The 26,835-nt window shown below is 37.0% G+C and overlaps 1 protein-coding gene across 3 annotated transcripts in view; it reads left to right on the top strand.

Annotated features, from left to right (window-relative positions):
* PIP4K2A (phosphatidylinositol-5-phosphate 4-kinase type 2 alpha) overlaps window positions 1-26,835 on the top strand; it is a 117,043-nt gene that overhangs the window by 48,577 nt on the left and 41,631 nt on the right. For all 3 annotated transcript variants that reach the window (XM_052804162.1, XM_052804142.1, XM_052804153.1), the window contains 2 exons: window positions 15,258-15,355; window positions 16,472-16,568. In XM_052804162.1, the coding sequence (XP_052660122.1) occupies window positions 15,291-15,355; window positions 16,472-16,568 (162 nt within the window). In that variant the 5' untranslated portion in view covers window positions 15,258-15,290. Of the gene's footprint in view, window positions 1-15,257; window positions 15,356-16,471; window positions 16,569-26,835 lie in introns of those variants that run through there.

Genomic DNA, 26,835 nt, shown 5'->3' with positions numbered 1-26,835 from the left:
GTGACACTTTTCAAGTGCAGAGCTAGCTCTAACTTCATTACAACCTGGATAAAACTAATAATTTCCAGATGGTAAACCAGAGTGGAATAATATGAGAATACAGCATTCTGTATATATGATTTTCATGTGTACTAAAACCTCAAAAGAAGTAACTCAGATGTCTTTCTAGGTGGTACTAGTCCTTAATTCCACCTTACTGTTGAAGAAACTTGGCTGCTTTCCTTATCGGGTTCATCTGAGCTAGTCATATTCAGTTCTCCTTGACATGTTTTATTTCATTAATGAGTCACTGAGAAACAAAACCTCCACTTCTACAGAGAGGGATAAGTTATCTCAATTCTTTGCGAATACCTATGTATTTGTCCCTCTAGAGCTTATGCCATGACAGTCTATTTGCACTGCAGGTGATGCTCAGGGGCCCTTGTGTTGGAGGAACTGGAGGACCTTTCCTCTTAGGCAGTGTACAAACATGGAACAAAATGCTAATTCTTGCTTCTAGGTCTTCAGTCCTGGGTCTGGTAAGCACATTCGCTGCTATGGTTAGAGTGATCACAGTATAACAGCATCTGTTTATCCATCATTGAGTATTTTAACAGAGATTAATACGAGGCTATTTTTAGCACTGGCAGATAGATGGTATGTTATTTTAGAACGTGTATTTATTTAGTGTTTTCTTTGATGGTATCTGTGTTAGTATTTGAGGTCACTTTAACCAGCCAGGGCTATATGAATCATCTTTATCCCATTGAGTTTACACATTGTGGTCTAAAACATTTCTTTTTACCTCCTTTATTTCTCTTTCTTTTTTTTTTTCTGTTTTTTTTTTTTTTTTCTGTTTTTCTTCCCCTGGAGTATGACCCTGGAAAAACAACATATTCCTCATGTTGTGCCAAGTGCAGCTCTCCTGAAAATTGGCTCTGGTTGATCTGTCTTGCCTTCTGGGCTTATCTACTACTAGACAGTAGAAGTGGGAGGGGGACAGTACGGAAAGCCTGAAGACAGGAAGACATTATTATGCTGCTGGCAGCCTTCCTGTGTTTGAAGCCTGCAAAGAAGTCTTCAGTCTAAGGAAGAAAAACAGAGATGAGCATTGTAAAGATAATCTCCTAACCAAAAGTTCAGCAGAGCTTTTAGTTTCACTGCTGTTTGAATTCAAATTTTGGAGTTTGTGATATAAAGTTTGCTGGCTGATAAAAAGCTTATTGATGATCTGAAGGTCATACGTAACTGCAACTGTAAGCCTAGGCAGAGATAGAGTGTGCTTCAGAATTTATTAATTGCTTCAAACTTTGAAGTTCGATAAACGTAGTCCTAAGTTTTTATACTTAGAGTCACTGGAGTAAATGTATTTTTTTTCTTATATCTGGGTATCCAAGATAGGGTACCTCTGTTTTGCATTTGATAAATGATGCAAAACTTGGTAGGAGTTTTCTTTTGTATTGAGACACTATATTTACCTGGGAAAAATGTGTAAATATTGAAAACTTGTCGTACAGACTTGAATTAGAGAATGACAGTATTTTAAGACTGAAAAAGAAATCTAATTGCTTTTCTTTTCAAGGATGTATACTTTTTTCCATCTTGTTGAGGCTTAGGCATGGCAGTTCTTAGCCAAGCATTCAGGATTATTTAGTTTTCTTCGCTACTTCCTAGCAGTTGTACATATTCTTGCTGTGAATAGATAAAATTCTGTTTACTTGGGAATTAGAGAAATCTCATCCATTAAGATTCCAAAAGGTAGCATGAGGCAAAACCATGTCAAACAAGGCTCTCCTTAAGGAACCTGTAGAGCTGAGGCAGAAGACTATAGTGAATTTTAAAGCAGAAGTTTAAATTTAAATGAAGCTTAAATGGATAAGCAACTGATTTTTGTTAATATATAACTGATTTTAATTCTGTTTTGCATTACTATTTAATGAAGCAAGTACTGTCTTTCTAAGTAGGAAGGTCCACTCTATGCCTGTCTCCTCTGAAGATTCTTGACAGTGGGCTGGCAGGCAAGAGCTTGTTTTTTAACAGAGATCCTTTTTTAAATTCCCTTTGTCAAGCTCCATCTGAGAAATTGCAAAGCAATGCAATAAACCAGCATTCTTTTTCCTAAGTTAATAAAACAACCTTAAATATCCTGGATACACAAAGTGGAAAATAAGTTAATCAAACCAAGTTTTATACTTGACATCGTAATATTTTTTTTAAACAAAGGAAGTATTATCTGAAGACTATAATCAGTTCAACTCACAAACATTTCTTACAATTTCAAAACTAGATCTCATCTTCCATAACATTTTTTAATTAGGGGCCAGAAAAGGAAAACAAGTCTTTTTGCTTTTTTGACTCCCAATTGGTTTCTCAACTCTGAATGACCTATCTGTTCAACTCTGTTAACAGAAATGAAGAAAATTTTCTGCCTGCACCTGAAAAACAAGTTAGTTACCCAAAGCTGGTTTTACAGTTCAGCAAACTGATTTTTTTTTTAAGTACTTATTTGTTTTTGCTGCCAACATTTGTCAGAATTGTTTTCTTTGCAGGTAGTTCAGTCATTAGTGCAGGTTACTGTTATTTCTCATTTTATGATACTTTTTACAAGGTATTGAATTTAAAACTTCATTTAAATTTAAAAAATAAATTTTGGGGTGAACCTTTATTCACCTTGTAGTAATCACATCTAAGACTGCAGGCAGCCCCTTCCAACTTGAGGGGGTTTAGTTCATAGTCCAAACCTTTTAAGCTAAGGAATTGCAGAAGGAAGCATTTCTCTGCTGCCTCTGCTGTCCTGCGACCTCACAGCGAGCAGGATTGGCAAATGATCCAAATGAGCAAAAATCCTTTTCAGCAGGCTTGGTTTGGGTTTTAGCTTTGGTTCATCACACAACTGGCCACACACCCATGTAGGTCAGAAGAGGAAACTGATGGTGCAAAAGCAGGGAAAAATGGGGAAGATCAGAAGTGCTGCTTCTGGGGGTGATGTTGGCAACACTGACTTGTTTGAAGCATGGGCCTTTATATGTTTTTCTGAAAACACCTGTGGCTCACTGAACCTATTTTCCTCTTGAGTCCTTCCTTGTAACTAGGCAGAAGTGTATCTTCTACATTTCCTGAAAAATACTCCAACATTAACTGTGCATTTTCAGTCAAAAGTTGTATAAAATCATAAATGCTTCCATAAATTACGGGGGGGGGGGAGGGGGGGGCGGACAGACATGGGGACACGGACATGAGAGGGAATCAAATGCAAGAAGAAAAGCCTGAGCTTATGAGCTTGAAGTAGATACTTTTAATCCATCGTAGTTTTTCTGTTTTTCCTGATGGTGGAAAAATGACAAGCACGTTCCTTAACTTGCTGTATGTGCGCTTCCCTCTGAGTCCTCGTGGCTTGGAGGGCCACCACCTTACCCTTCAGCCACTCCACCTTTCTGCCACTGTAGAAATTAATTAACAGTAGAAATTAATGGCTGTCTTGTGTGCAGGAAGTCCAGTCATTAGTGCAGGTTATTGTTATTTCTCATTTTATGATGCATTTTACAAGGTATGGCAGCTTAAGAAAGGCAGTCTCCTTGAGAAAAATTGCAATTGCTTTAACTGTGAGTTTCTCTTTCAAAAAAAAAAACAAACCCAAAACTTTTTTTTCAGTTCTTTAGGTTTATATTCAAATTAAAACTAAGGGCAGTGTTTTCTTTTTAACATTGTTTTTCAAAAAATATTTCTTAGTAAGACTGAAAATGGAAAAATGAGTATGTGTGCACAGAGGAATGTGGAGGGCATAAGGGTGCACATTCCAGATTGCCTGTGCTGTTGCGGTGATGCAAAGCAGCTGTGAGTCGAGTTAACTGGCCCTTGTACTGTGCAGGCAGTCTGCTCATGCCTCTGGTCCCAAAAATATTGCTTGGTTTGATACTACGTGGCTTCAGCTCTTCAAAAATGCAATGTTGTGCTCACTGTGGGTGCATTATTCAGAGCTCTTAATTTTTTTTTTTTAAATTTGCATTGGAGAATTTCCTATATTAAGATTAGCATTAATGGTTGAAAATGCGTGTTGGTAGCTCAGGGCTTTTCTTTATTAATTTATTTATATGTGTATGTGTGTGTAAAATATGTATATATGTATATGAAATTCTTGCTTAAGGGGCAAATTAAATCTCTTAAATGTTTTTTAATTTGGGTTTTCAAGTATGAAAGTATGAATTTCAAGTATGAATCAAAAAGCTAGGTTTTCTTTTGCATACTGTTCATCAGCAATACATAACCTGACTCAGATGTGAGAGAGAGTTTCTGTGGGCTGGTTCTGCTCTCTGAGTCTTGCAAATGTGATTCTGGAGTCCAGGAGAGGAAATGAGTGGCAGCTGATCAAATACTGGCATCAACCACCTAATCATGGGAAATGCTTTTTGACTGGATTCGGAACAATGTTACCATGGATAGCATAGTAGAAAATGCTACAGAAAATTTATTATCTTTACAGTTTGTTTTTGTCTTCATCTTTACAGTAAAAGTGATGTTTTGTTGTCGCCATGCTTACTGAATGACAAAGTTTGGTAATTTGTGTTTGATCTCCCTTCAGAGGCACCGTGACACTGGTGTATGTTCAGATTAACGGCACTGAAACCACCAGAGTTGCTTTTTATTTATGGGCTATGACAAATATAAATAGAAAGCGGATTTCTGTTCTCTTGCCTATTGAATGTGTGCTATTGTCCCCCTAAGCTCATGAAATCCTCCCGTAACAAAAGTGACCTGTAAACTGAGGAAAAAAGGTCATGCAATTATAGTACATTGCTTTTACCAAATTATATTTTATTTTGCATCAAGGGATAAAAAAAGATGTTTACCTTGAGTTGTATAATCATTTCGACACCCAATTTAATCGGACTAGGAGGGTGACGGTACTCGAGAGCCGATGACCCCCTGGCAGCTCTGCTGCACCCTCCCCTCACACCCCTCTTCTTCTGCGAGGCCAGGAAGGCTTTCTGGGGCTACGAAATACAAGGCAGTAATTGAAATACTCGGCCTGCAGCAAAATGAACGTTGCAGTTGTTATATCTGGGCAGTTAATATCCAATAAGTAATGATAATAAATCCATGAAATTTTGTATATAGCATTACTGCCAAAATAAATTGGGATTCTGTGTGGAAAAAGCATATCCAGAGCAGAAGCAAAAACTGCCTCACTGTAAACACACAAGGATATTGTTCTTTCCCAAACACCGAACAACTGGCACATAAACTCACTGCTTCAGTAGCCAGAAGCTGCAGAGTATGTATGTGAATGAATGTGTATTTTAATGTCTGTGAGTAGGGAAGAGTAATGCATGTTTAGAAACTGTATACAGGAGAACAAGTAAGGATTCCTGCCTCGATGACCACAGAAGAGGTGGAGAGGAAAGTGCTAAAACAACACTTAAACAATCCCAAATGTCTGTTCTGAGGTTGCTACACAGCTCGGGCTCTTTTTGGTTTCCTTGGGACTTAAGGTCTTTCATATGTCCTACCAGGAGCTGTCATGCTGTCCTGACTAGCAACAACTTTTGCTTTTGCTCTGACAGCATTTTCATAAACAGAGCCCATACGGTGGCTTCATGCAGCAAAAAATGTCTGGATGGCATCCTGATAAAATCTGGAAGACTGGTAACCCTCCCAGGTGACTACAAACCTATTAGCCTGACCTCAGGCATTGCACTACTTTGAAGTAAAAAATTACATGGTAAATGGTAGAGGAATACAGTGCAACCAAGATGCATCAGGGAGATAAATGAAGGGATTTCTCTAAACCAAGGAAACGCAATACTTACCGATTTGGACTTCTAGTACAATATTTTGCATGGTGCTGCATGGAAAATTCTTACTTCTCCTGGAGGATATAGGTTGAGAGCTAAAAAATGTTGATTTAGCTGAAGCCTACGTGTGCTGGCAGAGCAAGTTCTGTACATTGTGCTCTCTGATTACTCTGGAAGGTCCATGTCACCAAGAACAGCTGCTGTGCCGCTTTACAGAACAGTTAAATACTTGTATGACCTTCGTGTACTTGCTTCTGGTGTCACTCGTGTTCAGTTAATTAACTTCATAAATTAGATTTGTATAATGCACACGGTATTGCTTGTGTTTTCAGAAAATTTGCCTCACGGCTTCAGCCTTCACCTAATGCATAGTCAGAAATGGCCAGAAGGAATCATGTTTTAATGTCATCTTTTCACAAGTCAACAGTTTCCTAAATAATGACATATTTGTGAGGTTGGAATGTATGACAGCACATTAAAGTGTGTTACCAAAAAGCCTATTCACAAGTTGGGTTTTCCTTCTCCTTAATAATTATTATTAATGATGGTAATAATAATAATGTGAAGTACATTGCCATCATTATGCCAGTGTAAAAGTAACCAAAACATTTGGCTTTTCTACATTTGTTATTGCTTCTGAACAATAATGAAGCCCATCTGATCCCTTAAATTGTTGCTATATGGCATTTATTCTGTGGCCATCCCAGTTTGTTGTTCTCAGGCAGGATGCTCTTAAAGCCTTCCTCTTTATTAAGCAGCTGAGTTGCATGTGTTATATGTGAAATGGTTCCTTAGGTTTCTTTTCCCATTATATTTTGCCTTTCTTTGTTGAAGAGAATTTTTTTTTCTATTGAATTCAGTTTTGCAGTTATAGCATTCAGGTAAGGCTATATCTCTGTATTTGTTCAGCTGCTTAGGGGAATTTTATGTTTCACTGCATGGACTCATTTTTCCTGTTCAGAAAAGTTATACTTGAAAAACATGATCTTAAAAGCTGTTATGAGAGGTGAGCATTATTTAATAGACTCCTTTAAGTATGTTTTCTGGTTGGTTGGTTGGTCAGTTTGGTTGTTTTCCAAATCTGAGTAACATGATTCATGGAATATAAGTGTAATTTTAGTTCATTTTGTTCCTGCCTGTTGAAGTCTTCTTCCAGAATCCATAATACATCATTTAGAAAATCAGCAGAACATTTATCTGTGAGTTGTATATTACTCTGTATATAGAATTTAACTTATTTTCATTAAACCTTTCCCTATATCATAAATAAATGCTTGGTGCCTCCTAGCATCCTCCTCTTTTTAGGTATTCTCTTGTGAAGCTTTCAGGACAAAGCCAAGTGAACTTAAAGGTTATCTGTTGCCAGATAAGCGTTTTGTTCTTTAATTAGAATAATATAGACCAGATTGCTGTCAGACCTTGTGACAGGTATGTGTATTTTAAATCAGTATTTCAAACAATGACTGAAGATACCTATTGCTATGAAAAGTTGTATTAAAGTGCATCAACTTCCCAGCACACAAACTGAAGTTTAAAAAAGATGACTTGAGATAGTTCTGCTCAAAAAATAAAATGTTCTTTTATCAATTTTGTGGCAAGCCCACTAGCTAATAGCTCGCAAATTGCCGAATTGTCTGAGCGGTATGCCTTGTCTTGTTTTCTTCTTAACTATGACATTAGCAAACAAGGATGAGCTCATCTGTATTGCGTGCATCACAACTCATCCAAATCTGAAGGACTTTCATTGCTTTACAATTTCCTTTTGGACTGAGACTGAACTTTATTTTTTTGTGCCATTTGCTACTCAAACTGTGTTGCATGTCAAAAATCTCTGCAACAAAGAAGTCACATTTCTATTACTCTGTTTTCCACTTCATTAATGTGCGCTAGTATCTTTATACATACTATTGCATTTGTCTTAGGTTTTTAGGAGAAAGGGGCATTATCATGACAGGCATTATATCTGAGCTGCTTAATTTATATTTTGTCTTTGATTATTTGGCACATTATGAAGTGTTAATTTTTGCACTCACTGAAAGGTGTAAGCAGATTTACAGGAAATTTAACCAAATCTGTAGAAATGTGGCTTTACGTTTGTCTGACAGTATACAGCAGATGTTCTGGGTTTTCTAGACTGTGCAAATGTCCAAAAGACTTAAAAACTTGCATCAAAACATTTGTAAAGGGAATGTGATTTTGGTGCTTTTGTTGTAGGTTCTTTAAACATTGTCACTCCAAACTCTCTGAACAGCAGTGATAACCAAGCTATAAAATCCTTCGTTTGGATTTTGGGCCCTGATATTCCAAATGTAAACACCAAGAAATGAGTGCTCTTCAAAACCATTTTTTTTTCCTCTGTTTCGGGACTGTATTTGGTATGTCACAATATCCTGTTCGGAGCTTTCTCGGGTATGTCACAATATCCTGTTTTCCACGTGGATGCATGTAGTACAGACCTTCCCTCCCCAAAGGTATCCTTGCACTGTTGAAAACAGCAACTAAAAAGTCTCATGAAAACATTTGGGGTATGCTGTGAAATTTTTTGTTTTGTTTTTTTTAACTCAAAGGCAGACAGACCATAAGACTTCAGAAAAGTCCTGCTACTTTTTTGATAAAAAGTAAATAAGCTGTAATTGATGTGTTCATTTCTCAGAATTTCTAAATCCATGAAGTGTATTTAATATTTTTGTGAAGTATTTTGGATATTCTGTGTTTAGTACTTTGGGAAAAGTATGTACTTCTGCATTAAGGCAATTTGAAAAACATTTGGTTCAATTTGGCCTACTTTTCTAGCATTAGATTATTGAATTTTATTGAAAGCCAACAATCTAATGACAGGTATCACCTGAACTGTAAAAACATGAAGGTGCTCTAGTCATTACTGGTAGATGTTTTGAGACATGTGAAAATTCAACGCCTATTACTCTGGCAGGTAGGTGGGCTTTTATGTTGGTTTGGGTTGGTTTTTTTCTCCCCATATACCTTAAATTAAAATGATCCTAAAGACTCAGAGAACATTAAATGCTTTACGTTGTGTTTTTCTTAGTCATATAATTGCTTGAATTTGAGGACTTGTTTCTGTATAGGTAACCAGAAATTACTTATATAGGAGAAGTCTCCTATGCCATTTAAACTCCTAGCACATTGTGTAGCTTATAAGAAAACAGTCTGGGTAGATATTTTTTACCTTGTGCTTTTGGCGGGGGGGGGGGGGGTGGGGAGAGATTAATTTTTGTGTGATTGAAATGATGAAAACCTCATTTAAAACAAATTAAGGAGTATTTTGCTGAACTGATTTATTTCTCTACAGCAGAACTTAGCTTTAACCTTTTATTTCTCGTGCAAGAATGGCTTTGAGTGTAATTTAAACTGTCAAATGACATTTATCAAATGATGGCTTTGCCCTGTAACAGGCAAATGTCTTCCACAAAATCGATTAGCTGCTGACCTCATCCACCCTTTTCAGACCCTTCAAGGTAGATTTCAAAGAGTTGTAAAATAATCACTTCACTTTCAGTTTATACTTCAACACAAGGCGTTTACTGTCCTGGTAGCGATACTGCAGCATGTTCCACATCTGGGGAGAGGAGGATGTAAATGCCTGCTTATAGCTCTGCCTGTCACCACCCGGCCCGTTGTGCTTTAACCGAAACCCTTATGCCTTGCAAAATAGGAACAGCTTTGGAAATGGCTTTTTACAGGATAATGGAATGAATAAGATTAAGAAACTATCTTCTAGATGATAGTGCTCTAGTAATCAGGAAAATGCTGTTTGGTAAGACCTGCAGGGTGTTCAGTTATCAAGAAGGTGCTGGAAGAATGAAGGATAACAGTATCCTAAATGTGAAATTTTATACCGCAAACAGTTTTCCTCTGTTGCGTTCTTGTTCTGCAGCCTTGTTTTGTAAGAGCAATCCATTAGAAGCCAATAGGCTTGCTTTTGCAAGCATTGACCTACCGGTACGTGAATTAACTGTGCCTTTGAAGAAGTCTGTGGCCCTGTCAAAATGGTGACTCCTTGTCTGAACAAAAAGTAGTCAGATATTTTTTTCTCTTCAGAGCTCTGTGTAAGTTTCCTTGCTAAAGAAGAAACTGAGATGCTGAAAGTAAACCATGAACATAAAAATCTCAGAACTGCTGGTGGTGTTGAAAGTTCAATTCTATTTTTAGACCTAAATAATTTATTTCTTCCAAAGTCTCTTCTACTCCCACTTCTTCCAAAATCTTTGTTTAAATCACAAATTTGTGAAAAATGCACTTGACTTTCTCTGAGTAACAAACCAATTGTAGCTTGTTTGTCTCAGCAGTTAGACTGCTGTGAATTGGCTTTCAGTTCAGAGAGCTGGGAGATAAACAGAGCTGAAAAGAAAGTAGCACTTCCACAACTTTAGCCACATCCAGCATCCGGAGGAGCAGATTTTCCTGTGTGTGAAACTGCCAAGAGCCATAACTGCAATTGAGATGTTTTATCAAGCTGTTCTGTGTGAAAACACTTCATCCCCCTCCATAGGTTCAGCCAGCGAGTTTGGCTGGATGATATGTTAAATTAATAAGAAACAGTATCTATGCTGTATATTAAAGCTGAGATACTGAATACAAGAAACCATGTACAGAATGAAGGCTTTAAATAGGAAGAGAGTTTCAAAAGGAACCACTAGGCATTGCTAAGTAGCCTGCATGTGATTTCTGACGTGCTTGGGATGAAATTTTGGACATTGATGTATGTGGCTTCTTTGATTTTGTACGGTTGTTTGGGTTTGGGGTTTGTTTTTTTAATTAATAATACCGGCTGAAATGTGTTACACAGGTTTCTTGCTGCAGCATCATAGTGATAGGCATCAGCTTGTATCTGTTGGAGAACAGGATCATTGTTCTGGCTCCTCTAGCTAAATATGCAATATATGCTGTAAATTGCCTTTATTATATGCTGCTTAAATATCTCACTGTCTGCTTTGCATACAAGCAATTTATTGCTGCTTATGTTCTGACAGAATGAAAACTAATGTTTAATTATGCATTGCCCTAGTAATGTGGTGTTTAGGGTGAATGTATCTGAATTAAATAAGGGCCATTAATAATGCCTAACAATTTATGATATATTCATTGCGTGATTTCAAATCATATAAATTAGAGAAGCTTATTTGAAATGTCACAAATATAAGATGGCTTTGTGGGAACACTTCTCTGTGTGCTAATTTCAGAATCATTACCAGCTGAGTCTTACTATTTATTCAATGTCCAGTAGGCTTTTATTATTCCCTTATTTGCAGTTTAATTACAACCTCTGTTTTCCTGACAGTGTGAATTCAATCCTAAACCTGCAGGAGCAAAATGAGTTGCAATCAGCCAGTTTTTGCCTGAAAGCCTCCTTTCGCTTCCGCACCCTCCCACCTGCCATGACCGAGCCACAGCTCTGAGCAGATCTCTACAGCCACAATTTTTTGTACGAAGTGTTTAAAGGGGCGATGCCAGTCTAAGGCTTTTTAAATTGTTCTTCCTTAAAGCTCGTAAGTTGTGGGGGATGTCTCCATCTCACATAACCACCTGGTTTTATACCAATATCACAGAAGATATTTGAACAAATTACTTAAAGGGAGGTTTCTGGGTCACTTGTTAATATCTTGTGTGCATGAGTTTACAAATGTTATTAATAGACATGCGGTATTATACATAATATGCATGGTTACTGTGCAACTAAAATCTTAGTCATTTATATTTAAAATAATCCATTCTCTAAGGCTATTATATGGGGTTTAAATTCCTCAAAGATATAGTAAGCATTGTCTGTTTCAAATAACAAGACAAACTACAGCAAAACTTTGCATTGGCAACAACAAATCAGGGCAGTTAAAGGATGTAGGTTGCACGACTAGAAGAGCTTTCTCAGTATGATGCACATGCATTTATTGTAGAAATGCTGTAAATGTGGGTTCTTTTAGAAGTAGTTGCCATTAAATGAATGTTTGATCCTGAGTCCTCAGCAACAAGTCAGTCCTCTGTCCAGTGAGCTCTTTCTGCTTCATTTATGCGTTGTGATTCTCTCTTGTGGGAAATTATTTCTTGCTTATGATTTTGTTACATTCAGAAGCACTCCTTAGAGGAAAATGGGTATTTCTTATTTCTTATGTAATTATTACAGCTATTGTAACACAGTTTCTGTTGTAATTGGGAATACTGAACTTTCATCCTCACAGTCACATTTCATTTGCTATTGCTAAGGGAGCTAGCTGTATTTAATGGGTAACGTGAAGAGATGCACATAAAACTTGGCAAAGGTATCACGTGCATCTTACTTAAAATATTCTGTCATGCTTGACTTGCAAACGCAGAAAAACGAACAAAATTTTCATCTGAAATGAGTTGGAAGGCTCAAAATGTCTTCTTTGTGTTTCATATTTAGTGTCTTTCAGATGTGACTGTTTCTTTACATGGCAATGGCAAAGTGGAGAATTGATCCCTCTGACCTTTTCCTTTTCAAGAGCTGTTTGGGGGGGAGTTTGGATTTTGTTTCTTCTCTCCGCCCCGCACCACACTGTCCCCCCCCCCCCCCCCCCCCCCAAATGTGGTTCCAGCTTCCACCAAGATCTAATGACATGGATATTCCTTTCTGTCTTGTGTGCACTTTCCAATCTGGCCTTATCAAATCTATCCAAAAAATGTACTATTGCACAAAGAACCAGATCTTACACTTGAAGGGTTTAAATTAATTAATGGCCTGTGCCGCTGGGACATGCCATTACTCAGCTGGTGTGCTATACCAAAGGTCATTTCTACTGTGTGTTCATCACCTGCTTTTTTATTTTCCTCTTCTGCTAGAGAGGAATTCCCTAAAATATTAGAGAAATTACTTTTACATACCTCAGAGTTGGATGAATCTTGGAAAAAAAAAAGAAAAAAGAAAACAAAAACCAAAAAAAACCCCCAAAGAAACCAACACCCCTCAAAAAAAACCCAAACCAAAATAACCCAAACCTGCTCTTAGTCTGCATTTTTTTGCCTGATTTGGGGGGTGGGGAGGTGGGAGGAGTGTACATTCACATCTTGTAAGGAACTTCCTAGGAGAAGTATTTTGGAAATTTTGCTTAGAATAAAAGAATCTCTAAACTATGCAAATATGAGCACATTTGGCTATGTTACTCTGTTATGTAGATGGCATTTGTAGGGCCTACAGGTACAATTAAAACTGTGCCATTATAGCACAAATTTAAATATTCACAGCATGAAAGCAAATCTATAGATGTATCCAGAGAAACTTTACATCAACAAATTGAGAAAGCAAATGCATGTAAAAATTTGATCAATGCCATTTTAATAATCTAAAATTCAAATTTGCAAGCAAACCTGTTGTTACTGTAGATGATTGAAGATGTATGAATTCAGCATTATTGACAGTATTCAACGGAAGATGTTCTTGGGATCACTTTTGGTTAGAATGTACATGAATGTATCTTATCCCTCGTTCAGGCATGGAATTTGTTGTATGATCTGGCATTCTAAAAGAGTAGGTAATTCTGTATAAGCAAATCTAAAGTTTCATATCTCTGCACAATATATCTACTTGTGCCTAGTTTTATTTGTACAACAGCTAGACTAGTTCTGCAGACTCATGAACCTGCCCTGTGGTTTCAGGGTGAGATTGATATACGGCGATCTCAACTGTAGTAAAGAGCATGTGTGTTAGATGTAGTGATTTTCGATCAATGTTTTGTTATTTTATGTCGTATTTAATGAGGTGTCAGCATGATTTATTAGGTTTGTACAGCTGTGTTTTCAAAAATTTACTGGAGTTTCTTCTTTCTCTCCCTTTGGAAGGAGGAAAGAGCATTCTCCCTACAATTCCAAGGAGCAGAGCACATTCAGCCCATCCCAAAAATCTTTTTATTTCCTTTCTCTGCTCTGCTATATAACTGCCATGCCTCTATCTAGAGCTTTTCAGGCTTTCCAAAGAAGCATTCTGTAAAGTAAATTCAACAGATTTTATCAGTTTTCTTGTGGGCTGCAGGGATCTGAATAATAAAAATGAGACATGCAAGGGAATGTTACTGGGACTGGAAAGTACTGAAAAGTGATGAGGCTGCCTGACCTGCCTGCTTCCATTGGTTGCTTTCCTCTGTTTAAGAGCTAAAAGGCTCCTCACTGTTTTCTTATTTTGTTTAACTTCAGTTCCTCAATAGGTCATACTTGCAGTGAATGCAGTTTTTTCCTCCAATGTTTGTAACCTATAGCTGCTTCAGTGAAGGTTTCTCCAAAAGCCTCTCTTAAGCAGGATAGCATTTACAGGCAACTAACAGCTTCCTAGTTGGAAAACAGTGTTTGCTAAGCAGTGCTAAGAGCAGAGGAGCACCCCTGTGTTGCTATATCCACCCCTAGTGTGCATTTGTATTCATATAGAGTGGGTTTTCCTCTAAACCCTGTAGAAAACTGCTGAAGCAAAACATGCTCTGCATGAGCAAAAAGATTTGACTGGGTAAATTGAGACATGTTACCAGGGTGTAGAGCACCGTAAGAACATAGGTAAAATGTATGTCATGGATATTTGGTGACTGTTGTAATGGGTATCTCATTCGTGATTTGAAAGCACCATTGCAAGCTAACAATTCTCTGTCTTATGTTTATCATGTTTCAGTTAAAATTTACTAAAATAAGGGTAGATTAATACATGCAGTAATAAAAACATGCCTAACAACTAGGTAATGGTAAAGTTGTCTACATTTTGTCATAAAGATGTGGTCAGAAGTGGATTTCAAATAGGTATGAAAAACCCTGTTCTTGAGAAGACTGACAATATTTATTTCAATGCTAGAAGGAATAGACGGTCCCCATAGATATAACAAAATAAGAAAAACATTAGAACTTACTTCTCCATCTATTTCTAAGCAAAAATTTAGCTATTTAAATAGTTTGTCTGACTTGAACAATCAAAAAAATGCCTCAATGCTGTGACTTGCAAAAACTCGGCTGAGTTCTGCACTAGTATAAGAAAGAAACCTCTGCTTATTTAACCCAAAGTGTGTGCATTCATGTGTAAGCAAAATTTCACTCTGTTTTCTGTGAATAGTTCAAGACACAGACATGTAAGACTACATCGTAAGCTGCAAAGGTAAATAGTAATTTGAAATATAGAACTTGAACTATCTTCTGAAAGCGTAGCTTAATTGACGAAACAAGAACATTGGGATTAAAGACCATTTTGCTGGCATCCTCACTGACCTTCCATAAAAAGTACACTCCAGACGTGCTTTGAAGCACTTTTTTTCCTGAAAGTAGTATAAATATGGAATGCTGTTTCTTCTTTTCCAAAGTGTCAATCTTGTGATTGAATTTAATATGGAAAGAATAAAACTGCTTTTGCATTCTTCTTTTGCTTACACTAACTCCCAGGACCTATACACAAGAAATAATAGACTGAATAACATTTTCGTAATTAAGACACATGCAGCATCTTTGCAAAGACATCAGCAACTAAATATATTCTGTTTTCTCTAGATCAATGAACTGAGTCATGTTCAAATCCCTGTTATGTTGATGCCAGATGATTTCAAAGCATACTCAAAGATAAAGGTGGACAATCACCTTTTCAACAAGTAAGTACAAGTAACAATTCTTTGTAGAAGTGGATAGTGGCAGTGATATTTTTATGAAGTACTATGAACTCTGTTATTTTTCAGTTCACGGGAATGAAGTTTTGATGATTAAGTTAATCCTGCGATAAACATAACCATCTGGGCTGTTCTGAAAAGCAACAGCAAGGGCTGCTGGGTAGTATTTTTCCTCCATATGATTTATTATTGCCTTATTAGTATCTTACATATCGAAGGCAATCCTTTCTTGGTGTGATTATTTATGGCTGATATAAGCATTTATTTGGGTATTTTTAAAAACATAAATTCACGTGCATGTACTTTTTATTAAATGAAATTATTTGAACAAGAATGAGAATTTAAAGCATATGTCAAAGCTGAATAATGTTCAGCTTTTTATAATCCATAATACGAAATAATACCAATCATATAGAAGCTCCAAAATTATTAAGACTGTTTCATGTAATATCTACGTCTCTCAAAAATAAAATGCTTCATGAACAGTATGTACAGATAAACAAAACTATTAATGCTGTTTTGTGTATAACCTGAATTTTATTCAAGAATATATTTCAGAAAAGGAAGTATTATGCTACTTTGGGTCTTCTGTTCTGTGGCAAAGGTCAAAATAACTTTTCTCACATCTAAGTCTGAAATTAACACTAGGATATTAAAATCAGCCCTGTACTGAATGAGTCAAATTTTTTTTAAGCTTTGGTACTGTCAGTACTTTCTGGTGTCACAGACAGTATAGTAATTCTTCTATAATTCAATCTAAGATTTCACCTTTGAAGTAGTTTTAGGGCAATGGGAAAGCATTCTTTTCTGCTTTTGAGCTCAGGTTCCAAAGTTACCAAAATATAGTTTGCGTTTATCTCATCCAGTTATGTTGTAGCTTGTTAGAGACAAATATGTATAAATCCATTCAATATTGTAAAGAAAAAGAAAAGAACACAGTGAGACCAAATCTTACTGAAAAAAAGAAAGCATTAGAAGAGAGATTGTAAATATCCTTGTCCTCTGCTTTGTATGAACTGGACAGAATTAAGACAGAGTACTCTAGAGTTACTTATTACAAATGCAGGTTAATGAAGTTGATTTGGTTTTATATTCTTTCAGAGAAAACATGCCAAGTCATTTCAAATTTAAGGAATATTGTCCAATGGTTTTCCGTAATCTAAGAGAGAGGTTTGGAATTGATGATCAAGACTTTCAGGTAAGTTCTCTTTCAAAACGCCTAAACCAGTGGTTATACAGATTTTAAAGATTAGTAATGCTGCAGTTGTGAACAAGCAGGCCAATGTGCTGAAATAAAGTTCTTTTATTTTTTTATAAGTTGGAGGAAAACTAAGAGAAAAAGAAGGCATTCTTTCTACTCCTTCCCCCACCTGCAAGCAGAACACTTCTGTTTTCCTCTTTGCCTGCTCCAGCTGCCCTCGGCTATCTTTAGTCCTCCGTGTTTCCCATTAGAGTACCTCCCAGTCATAAGCCATGTTATTAAAACTGCAGGGTGATATTTCTTGCAATAGGAAGAAAAAAAAATGTCTGGACACTACTGACAAGAGATGCTATATTCAGCTGGGTCACTTAGATAACAGTTGCTTCGATGGTGTTGTCTGTGTGAGATGTGGTTTCTGAAACGACCACAGCTTTTTTTTTAATTCATACTCTTTTTGTTTAGAAAAGGGTGACCTGTGGCCTGCTAACTTCATGCTGCTTCATCATGTCTCCTTTTCCCCTTGTTATGAGGATCTGGAGACAAATCACTTGCATAGAGCAGATATAGCAAAACAAGAAATTGCGCTAGACTTGGCAGGGTTGTTCCTTGCAGTCAAAACTTCTTTCTGTCTTTGCAAAAGAAAGTTCTCAAAGTCTGCTTCGGTCTGATTTGCCAATACTCACTGACAATTCCCTTTTCCATTAACTGTTCCTAATGTATACTGTTTCAGTCACAGGGGTAATTCCTTCTGCAGTCACGCTGCAAGATGTCCTGTCTTAAAGAGCACTTGCTGTGTAACCCAGTGCTGCTTCCTCTCATGCTCCTTTGCTCTTTCAAACTATTTTGATGTGGGCTGCAATTGTATTTGGGCTGCAGTTGTATTTGTAGCCTGTCACTAAGATATATTAAGAGAAGATACTTAATAAATGGTTTCAAGTAGCTAAACAAATTGTACAAAATGCACTTGTACAGTTAACACTCCCATTCTTGCTACATAGAGCAGACTGAATACTGCAGCCAAAATCTACACCTAAGTCCTTCAACTATCCTTTTTACCAGTTTTCCCCTTTTCAATATGAAGTAACGTGTTAGAATGCATAGATGGGTTAAAACATGCCTGCAGGAGTGTAGATGGAGATCAGGTTATGGATCTCGGTACATGGCCACTGTAACTTTGGTAAGGCATTTTGCCAGTAGGTGGAGAAAAGGGTTGGGTTGGGGTTTTTTGGTAGAGCTGTCGTGATCCTACCACATGATTTTTCATTATCCTGTTTACTGACGAACTGTTTAAGAGGAAATACTCCAAGACTCAGGCCAACAGTTGAAACAGTTATATCAAATTGCATTCCTGATTTGATTTTCCTGATGGACCAAAGAGGATCCTGTTGTTTGGGAAGTTATTTGATCCCTTAATATGAAGATTTCCTTTTAATTGACAAAAGAAAAGGATCAGTGTGTCAGAGAGGAAGGACATGTGGTTGCTCCTAAACTTAAAATTATGGTGTTGGCTCATGCTTGCTATCTTTTAGTAAATATATATTAGAAGACTGTCATTAGTTAAAACTGGCAAACTTAGCATAATCAAAAACGCTGCATTCCACAGCACTGTGAAATGTTTCCATCTGCACTGCTGTTCTACAACAGAAGTTCCTGTTGTAACTATGTTATACTGCTGTTTGGATTTATTAATGATAACAATGATAAAACAAAGGATTGTCACTAAATAAAATGTCTGTATTTTCAGATTAAAAACAAAAATACTTGTTTGTAGCTATGTGTTTTGAGTTTTTTGACAATGTAACCAAACAACAAACCAAAAGAAGAAAATATAAGCACATCCTGGTTTTTAATTCAACAAAATTATGTATTAGTTAGAAAAAAATCTTCAGTGCTATTTAGTATTTCAGGGATATTTAGTGAAAATCACAAGATAGTTACTATTAATTTCGACCCAAGGGAAGGCAATGTCTGCATTCACTATTCTTTTTTTCCTTAACCAAAGCAATTTATTGCTCTGAATTCTTATTCTACTGGACTGTTCTGATAAATTTTTCTTTTTTTTTTTAAATGCTCAAAGTAGTAATGTATTTTGAACACACTTTCAAAATCAAATTGTTTTTACAGAAATACACATAAATGAAAATTCAGGTCACCCCATGTGTAAGATGGGGATTATCCCTATTAAAAGTAGAAGTTGCTTTCATGTTAATGTTACATTCTCTGTGATTTAAAAAGGGAATCCAGTTTGACAAAGGGAGACTCACTGTGTATAGTTTTTTCCAGATAATCTTTGTCTTCAAGGAAGTTATTCCAATGAATGTTGGTTAAAATGATTGCCTTATACTTGGAGCCAAACATGAATTGGAAAAAGCCTGTGCAGTATTGAGCTGAGGGAAGGCTTATGGAAGAGATAGCAAATAACTTTCTCTGGATAGTTTTTCTTATGTAATGATTTTCAGGAAGGGAACGATTTTCAGTTGTGAACAATGTCATTCCCATTATTGAGCAAGATAGGACTGGTTTCGATAAATAAACCCAGTTACCATGTTCATTAGTCAGACACATCAGTTTAAATCAGGAAGAACATTCATTTAGAATGTTTTTGTTTTCAGAATGTTCTGCAGATATCCTTGATGAGTTGTTCCAGAGGGCAGATAGTGCTTACTCATAAGGAAAGACTAAAAAAAACCCCTACCTCATGAAAAGAATTTGGTAGTGTACGCTCTAATTACTAAGCTACACTCATTTTAATTCTTGACACTGTATTATTCACTTCGTACAGTAGTTTTGTAGACTGCTTAACACATAGGCTTAGTTCACATATGGAATGGTTAGTATAGGGATCTTCTCTTACAGAGGTCTCCTCTTATCCCTGAAGAGAGATTTAAATCTCATACAGTTTTTTTCCTACAAGTAGTCTGACTTCAGAGTCAGGGGAATTCCTTAAATTGTGTATGGTTCATGCCTTACAGGAAGCCTTTTCTAGTAATGGCAAGTACAATTCCTATAACGGACTCCCTCCCTTCACATAGCCAACCAACTCCTTTTTTTGAGGCAGTTTTGGTAATCTGTACTACATCTGTCTGTCTTTCACAGCTAGTTGGGCATCTCTGAGAGACATTTTGATTAGTACTGAACTAGGATTAAAGTTTCATGGACATACATGTGTGGTTGCTAATACTGAGTGGGGTTTTTTGGTGATTCATTCTTTAATATGGACAGCAACGTGGAAAACACAGTATGAAGTTAGTTAAACCTTGAGCTTTATTCAAAGGTCACCTATAGAAACTTGTTATGACAAATTAAGTCTTCAATCTAGATTAAGAAACCTTGTTCTTATGTCAAAAAAGTCTTTTATTAGATCCTGATCTTCCTTCTTGGTGATCACATATTACTAAGATACTTATTGCATCAAATTAAAAAATGGTCTGGCTGGTTTTGCTTAGAAAGGGGAACACAAGTGATTATTAGTTAGTATGAATCAAAATTGCATTTGAATAATGGAAAAACTTTAAAACCATTTTAACCACTTACACAGACTATTAATTGTCAAAGGTAAAGAGATTATTGTTTTGCTTTGTGCTGTTGGATGTTACAAGTAAGTACATATGGATCTCAGACTGAAGATGATTTTCAAAGTGTCAAAGTAATTCCACAAGCCAGAGCATTAAATAATGACAGATTTTGCCTTGATAGGGTAAATTATCTTGGTCTTGTATTTTTGTTGGTGTCTTCTTATTTCACTGAAAAAGACTCCTTAACTCTTGAGATCCTTGTAACATTGACAGGAAAATACTTGAGAGCATTAACTGTTCCTAGCAGAAAAGAAAAAAATGGATTAGAAAACAGATGTCAAATTAAATTCCTCACTGCAGATCTAAATTCATTTTTAATTTCTGTGTTCCCCCTCAGCTTTAGACATTGGTTTTGCAAAGGTTATTCTACAGAAAGGCCTCTTTTCTTCCAAAATATATGGAGTAGCTGTTGTAACTTCGGAGTTTCTTTTCAACTCGGTTGACATCATTTCTTATCGTACAAAATCCAAGAGTACAATTCTGTCAGAAGAATTATAGGACTAGCTTCTGTAAACTGCAAAATTATGAGAGATTAACAGGCAAGCAGCTAGCTTAACGCCCCCCAACAAACTCTAGAAAAATAGGCTCTACTACTGTTACAAATGCTTCTGCTGCTGTTGCTCTGGAAAAGGAAACTTAACTTTACTATGCTCCAACACATCTGTTCTTGCTTAAAGTTATTGCTGAATCCTACATCTGGATTCTGCTAGGCAAAAGAGGGAGACTGGGTTCTTGCCCAATAAAATACAATTGCTCATACCAGAGGGCACCAATGTCCCCGTGTACCTAATGAGACTTCTACTGGGGACGGGGGTGAGCACAACTGATTTCCCTTAAAGTTTTAGTACTTAGTGTAATAGGAGACATGCTCAGATCTGACTTTGTCTGCTGGAGCAGCTTGTAGAAGTTCTCTATACAGGACAAAGAATTCATAAAGAACTTTTAGCAGATGGTCTATAAGTTCTTTTTAATTTAGAGATGCTTATTATTTCTCTATGTGCATTTTTCCTTATAAAAGATTAAAATCTAAAATGAAAATTGAGAATTCCTGCTTTTAAGCAATTTCCCTAATAAAAAAACATGAACTCAGTATCTTTCATTTCTCCTGACATGGGTGTCTCCTTACATTTCGTTATCTCTCACAGCTTTCTATACAGACAGATTCATAGTCCAGACTCTAATATGACATCAGGAAAATAATGCAAATTCTAGGTCCGTTTTTCAGAGGTCAGCCTTCAATATAATTTTCTTTTTAAGTATCTAAACTTCAGATTACCTAAATTCTTGTCAACCTATTAATATTTTTGCTCATTTTGTGTGACTTATCCAATCCTAAGATATCATATTAAGAGCTTAAAAACTATTTTACAATCTAAGATTATACGTTTCTTCAGACAAACAAATATTAATCAGAGCTCTCTGCTGGTGCTTCTGCACTGAAATTCATGCCTCCATTTATTGGCCCTTGGTTTGGGAAGGAATGAGCCACCTCTAACATCAAACTACAGACAAAAAGGTCAGCAATAAATATGTCAGCAACAACTATATTAGGAGTTGGATCTTCTTCCTAAGACATGATCTTTTCATTGAATGTTTAATTAAAATGCATAAAAAAATCCTAGAAGCAAGAACTGTCTTGAAAAGAAAATTCCTGTGCTGGTCATTTTAGCATGGTAGGTCTGTCAGTGCATGAAAAGTTCTTGAGCTCATCTGTCAGATGAGGTTCCTGTAGCAGAGTATACAGTTTGCGGATCCCAAATGGATATTAGCACCAAGATGTTCAGAACTGCTGACATCTTATTTGATGTGGACATAGGCAGTAGTGGTATTAAGGTGTTGAGCCAGCTGTACTAATGAAAACTGTGGCATTTGTGGTCTTTCCAGCATGTAAAAAGTTAAGTTTTCAGTCTGAATGTTATGTTCTAGGATTTGGTGCTTTAAGTGTGAGCCCAGATAAGAATTTAGTGACTGTGGGACTTAACCTTAGTATGTATGGCAACAGAAATTTTAACCTCCAGTTTCTCTTAGTTTTCCCTAGAAAAAGCATTTAATTTGCTTTGCTTTCAGCAGTTCCTTGCCTAAACTAAGTATCATTCACAATTGGGTATTCAAACTAGGAAAAAAGTAGTTTAGCATGTGCTGGCAACATCAAAAAAACGAGCTGATAGGCACTCCCTGAGCTCATATGATGATAGCTGTTGAAAGTGAAGCATCAAGCCAAGCTTTGCAGGGCTGAAGAGGACAGGCTCCCATAAAAAGAGCCCTAACTCTTTCCAAAGCAAGTGCATGCCTTAAGCTGACAGCTCCAAATCCAGACCTACAGGCTTAATAGGATAACTTGATTAAGGAGAGAATCACATGTTTTCTTCATTAAACTCTTATCCAGCCAAGACAAGGAACCCATAACCTTTCTCCTGGAAGGATAGCTCAGTGCAAAAAAGAAAAAGTTGGTGTTTCACCTTCCTCTGTCAAAGTTTTTCATGTCTTTCACCACAGTACTCACTCCCTGAATGCAATTTGCTTATAAACGTTCATAGATGTTCAAAGTGAGAGTGTGTACATCCACATCTTAACAAGATCATAGAAGGGACTCGTTATTTCTGACAGGAGCACCACAGGACCAGTGCTGTCCTGTTTTCATTTTTTGGAGGTCCCATGACATTCACTGTAGGTCTCTTGTCAGCTCAAAAGCAGGGCTCTCAAGAAATCATCACGCAGTATTGTCCATACAGCTGCCAAAGGTGAGAGGAGGTCATACCACTGAATGTGCTTGTAACATGTTACCGTATGTAACATATGTACCTGTAATACCATACAGGTATGCTTTGCTACATGCCAGACTTCTTAAGCACGTGTCAGTGTCAAAGATCAGTGTTTCCTGATCACGTTTCCTCATCAGTGTTTCCAGACGTGAACCTGCTCAATGGCAATGGTAGAGTGCACAGTGCCAGCATACAAAGTAAACCCAAAAGTCTTCCCTACCTGTCACCGTATGACAAAACCAGACATCTCTGGGTTTGGTGCTTCCGTTGTTACATTAAAACACTAGCGCTTTACCTCTCTTCTCTCTAGAAATCACTGGCAAAACACTGTCCTGAACCATCCCAGAAGTGGGCTGCTTGTTTCAAATTCCAGCAAAAAAACTTGGAGCATCTATGTCCAGTTGTATGACACTGTGTCTCTCTGATATGCTTCTTAATCAGTAATCCAGGTCTAATTCATCCATATCCATGATTGCTGAGGTCTTGTAAAAAGAAAAAAAGGTTGGGGAGCGCTGCAGGCTTGTCTTCATGGGAAGCTGTGCATGGGCCAGGCAGCACCACTGTAACTGCTGTCACAGAAGAACAGCCAGACCGTGTGTATGTAATTCTCCAACAGTGATGAACCACTGCCAGGCTTTTACACTGACCTATGATTTCAGTCATCACAGAGCATCATCTGTGCACTTGTTTTTGCCTATTCGTTCATGCAGAGCTTGCCCAGAGGCACTCTTAAATAGCCTGGGATGTGATCTGATTTGTCTTTAGGGTACGTTGGGCTTGTGAAGCTCGTTTTCGCGTTCCACAACTTTCAGATGAGATCACAGTACCAGAAACTGTTGTTTGCCTTTGTCCAGACATCGTGAAATGGGAAAGATTTAAATCAATGAGAAGCTGTTAAGCCAGTCAGTTTGAAAGATTACAGTTCTTCTGAAGCTCTCTGTGCTTTATCACCAGAATTTTCCTATTGCCCTTTTTCTCTTTTTTAGGAAAAGCTCTGACTCAATGACAATTTTTATTAGGCTCCCTTTTTAGATTAGTTACATGAAGTATTTGTATTACATCCAGCACATAGTTCATGTGTTCAAAGTTTCTAAAATATCATCTTGTCTGCTAAAGTAGCAGTTAGAAAACAATGACATTTGCACTGGATGTGTAAGAGATTAGAATGAGCTAATTAAATTGACCTTTAAATCTCTCCACCCTCTTGGAGGCTGTGGTTAATCCTTGGCCTCCCACTGTGGAGATAAATGTCCGTGCTGTGAACATTTTAAGCAAAGTGGGCAGAGGAGGAAGAGCCTCACCAGCAGTTCATCTTTGAAGAGGAGGGCAGTGCTTTGCCATTTATAAATATAGCTTGCAATTATGGAGGGAGCGGGGGGACAAGCTTTTCCTGTACTTTAGTGGCTCTGCTCCATGTGTTTTCCTCACAAAAATGGTTTCTGTTGGAAAAAATAGCTCCAAACAGCTTAACTTGTTGCTCTTAGAAACAACCAAAGTCTCTCTGGAAATCAGTTCACTCTTTTTGATATCTGGTGTTGGTGTAACTAACAATATCAATAATATCATTCCTGTTACTTAATAACAATAGGCTGCTATTTTTATTGACCAATGTGCAAGGTAAAAATAGACTTCCAAAGGATAGAACATTAGGTGGTGTTTTAGCTGGCTTCTAAGGACTCTTGAGGATGCCTCTTACAAAGTATTTGGCTTGATATTTTGTGACTTTGATTTTTAAAATGCCAATTATTGTGGGGTTCTATAATAAAAAATAAAAATTATGTAAATAGTAGATGATTAAATGACAACAATCAAAATGTAGTTGTCAATGAGCAATTGACATTTCACATAGTGAAAACTTGCCAAAGATGCAAAATCTGTCCAAATGGTAAAGTGGGATAAGGACAATGATTTTGTACAAAAACCACTTTGGTTGCCTGGCATTCTGAGCCTGTCCAGATGAGATGCCTTTTAATACAGTCAAATGAATAGCTATATGGATAAAAAGGAGTGCAGAACTACAGAGGTGAAGGATGTGTTCAGGGAGGTAGTAGCTCTGAGAAGGAATAAGAGGTCAAAGAGGACAAGAATTTAGCACTAGTGTGAGCACCTGACTAGAAGGAGTGACTACACCCTTGGGTGGATAAAATGGAAGGTATAAAATAAGACCAGAAAGAGCTCTAACTTTTTTTAACATCTCTTTATTTTATACCTGAAGCTAATACTATATATAGTTTTGGTGCTAGTCATCTTAAAAAAGGATGTTGAAAGTTTGGATATAGAAAAAATACAGAAAAATGGCATCAAAGGAATTTAAGGACATAGAGGATGCCTTGTGGGGGAGTGACAGTTTGACCCGCTGCACTTGCAAAATTTAGAGTTGAGAAGTAAGTAGTATGTGAGTATCCTTGCAGAAAAACAATACTAGATACTTCAGGAAAGAATAAATAAGAATGACCAGAAAAGGAAATAATTCAAATTCAAAATTAGACTCACCTTTTCAGCAACAAAAATTATTAGACACTAGAAAAACTACAGTGGCAAATCTTGGTCTTTTGAGGTTGGAAAAATCAAGATTACCTTTCTGGAAGTTGTACCTTGACCAAAACCAGAGACTGGAATTCAGTTTAGGAATGGCTGCATGAAATTAAACTGCTTCTGATGGGTAGCTGTTGTGTTGGATTCTAGTTTATGAAATTCTGTTGAAGGCTCCAGAAAAGCTCTTGTTCACTTCAAAGAATTGTGGATCACATCCTAAGAGCACCTGTGGAAAAAATCTTTTTCTTTACCTAATATATATTTACTGTAGGAAATAAAACTCTGCACAGATTGCTGAGAGCGGAGCTGCTGAGGGAAGAGAGTGGATCTATAGTAAAACTAAATAACCTTTCAGTGAATTTGCTGAAGAATATGCTGTTCTTGGGTGAAAGATGACGTGTAATTTAGGTGTGCTGATTAACTTTCTGTATCAAGTACTCTTTGGGAAATGAAATACTAGTAAGTGGTATAGCTTTTACCCATCTATATTTAAAACTGTATTTTTATTTTATCAAAAATTATTTCTGTGGTATGGGACAAATTCTTTGTGATTTGTAGCCTCTCAGCACTGAAGACCAGATGAGTATTTCTGGTTGCCTGCTACTCAGTGCAATATAGGTGATATTTTTAATATTGATTTATGTAAAGGCAGTGAGACTTCCAGCCAATAATTTCTCAGAAGGAAATTATTTGGGAGAGAGGAGGAGGTAGAAATTTCTCCATGAAGGAGAAATTTATCTAGTAGAGGTATCTCTGAGCTTGGCATGTTAAATGTGTCTTCAGTTGTATAAGTAATTACACAAGTAATTTAGCGTAGTCTTTAAATGACCTCATAAAAGTATTCACACTTTAAAAGTACAAAACCCTTTCTTTCTCCTGAGACCAAAAAAACAGCAGGCACAAGATTAAAACTTCACAAATGAGAAGTGAATGGGGAATTGGCAGAACATGCACACTCGGAGCAGGAGACTTGCAGTGAGTTGCTACGTGAAGCTGTTAAGTGGAACAGGGTATGTGTGGCTGACAGATGTTTTAATTGCGCCAGAGGACCGAGGCACACCGTGGCAGAGTTGGAGAAGGCTGGGAAAATCTGAAGGGGACAAGGCGGTGTGACCCTCTTTTCTCTGAGTTTTGTTTTCACTAAGGCTGTAGTATAAGCAGGTGATTTTTATTAACTTATTATGACTAATGCTCTAACATTGTACAGCTAGATACGTGCTCCACTGGTTCCTGACACAATATGGAAGTGCTATGTAGTAGCAGTAAGTGAGGGTAAAAGGGTTGTTAGATCATCAAACCTGTATCTTTTGGAGGGTAAGAGCCGGGCATTTTTTTTGTCTGTATCTGAAGGATATCATCCCTGTTCTGGCTTTGTGGCTCATAGATCTGTGC

Source organism: Harpia harpyja, chromosome 1 (genome assembly GCF_026419915.1).
Source record: "Harpia harpyja isolate bHarHar1 chromosome 1, bHarHar1 primary haplotype, whole genome shotgun sequence".
NCBI lineage: Eukaryota > Metazoa > Chordata > Aves > Accipitriformes > Accipitridae > Harpia > Harpia harpyja.
Note: the sequence above shows the minus strand (reverse complement) of the source record. Positions and strands in the feature narration are given on the sequence as shown.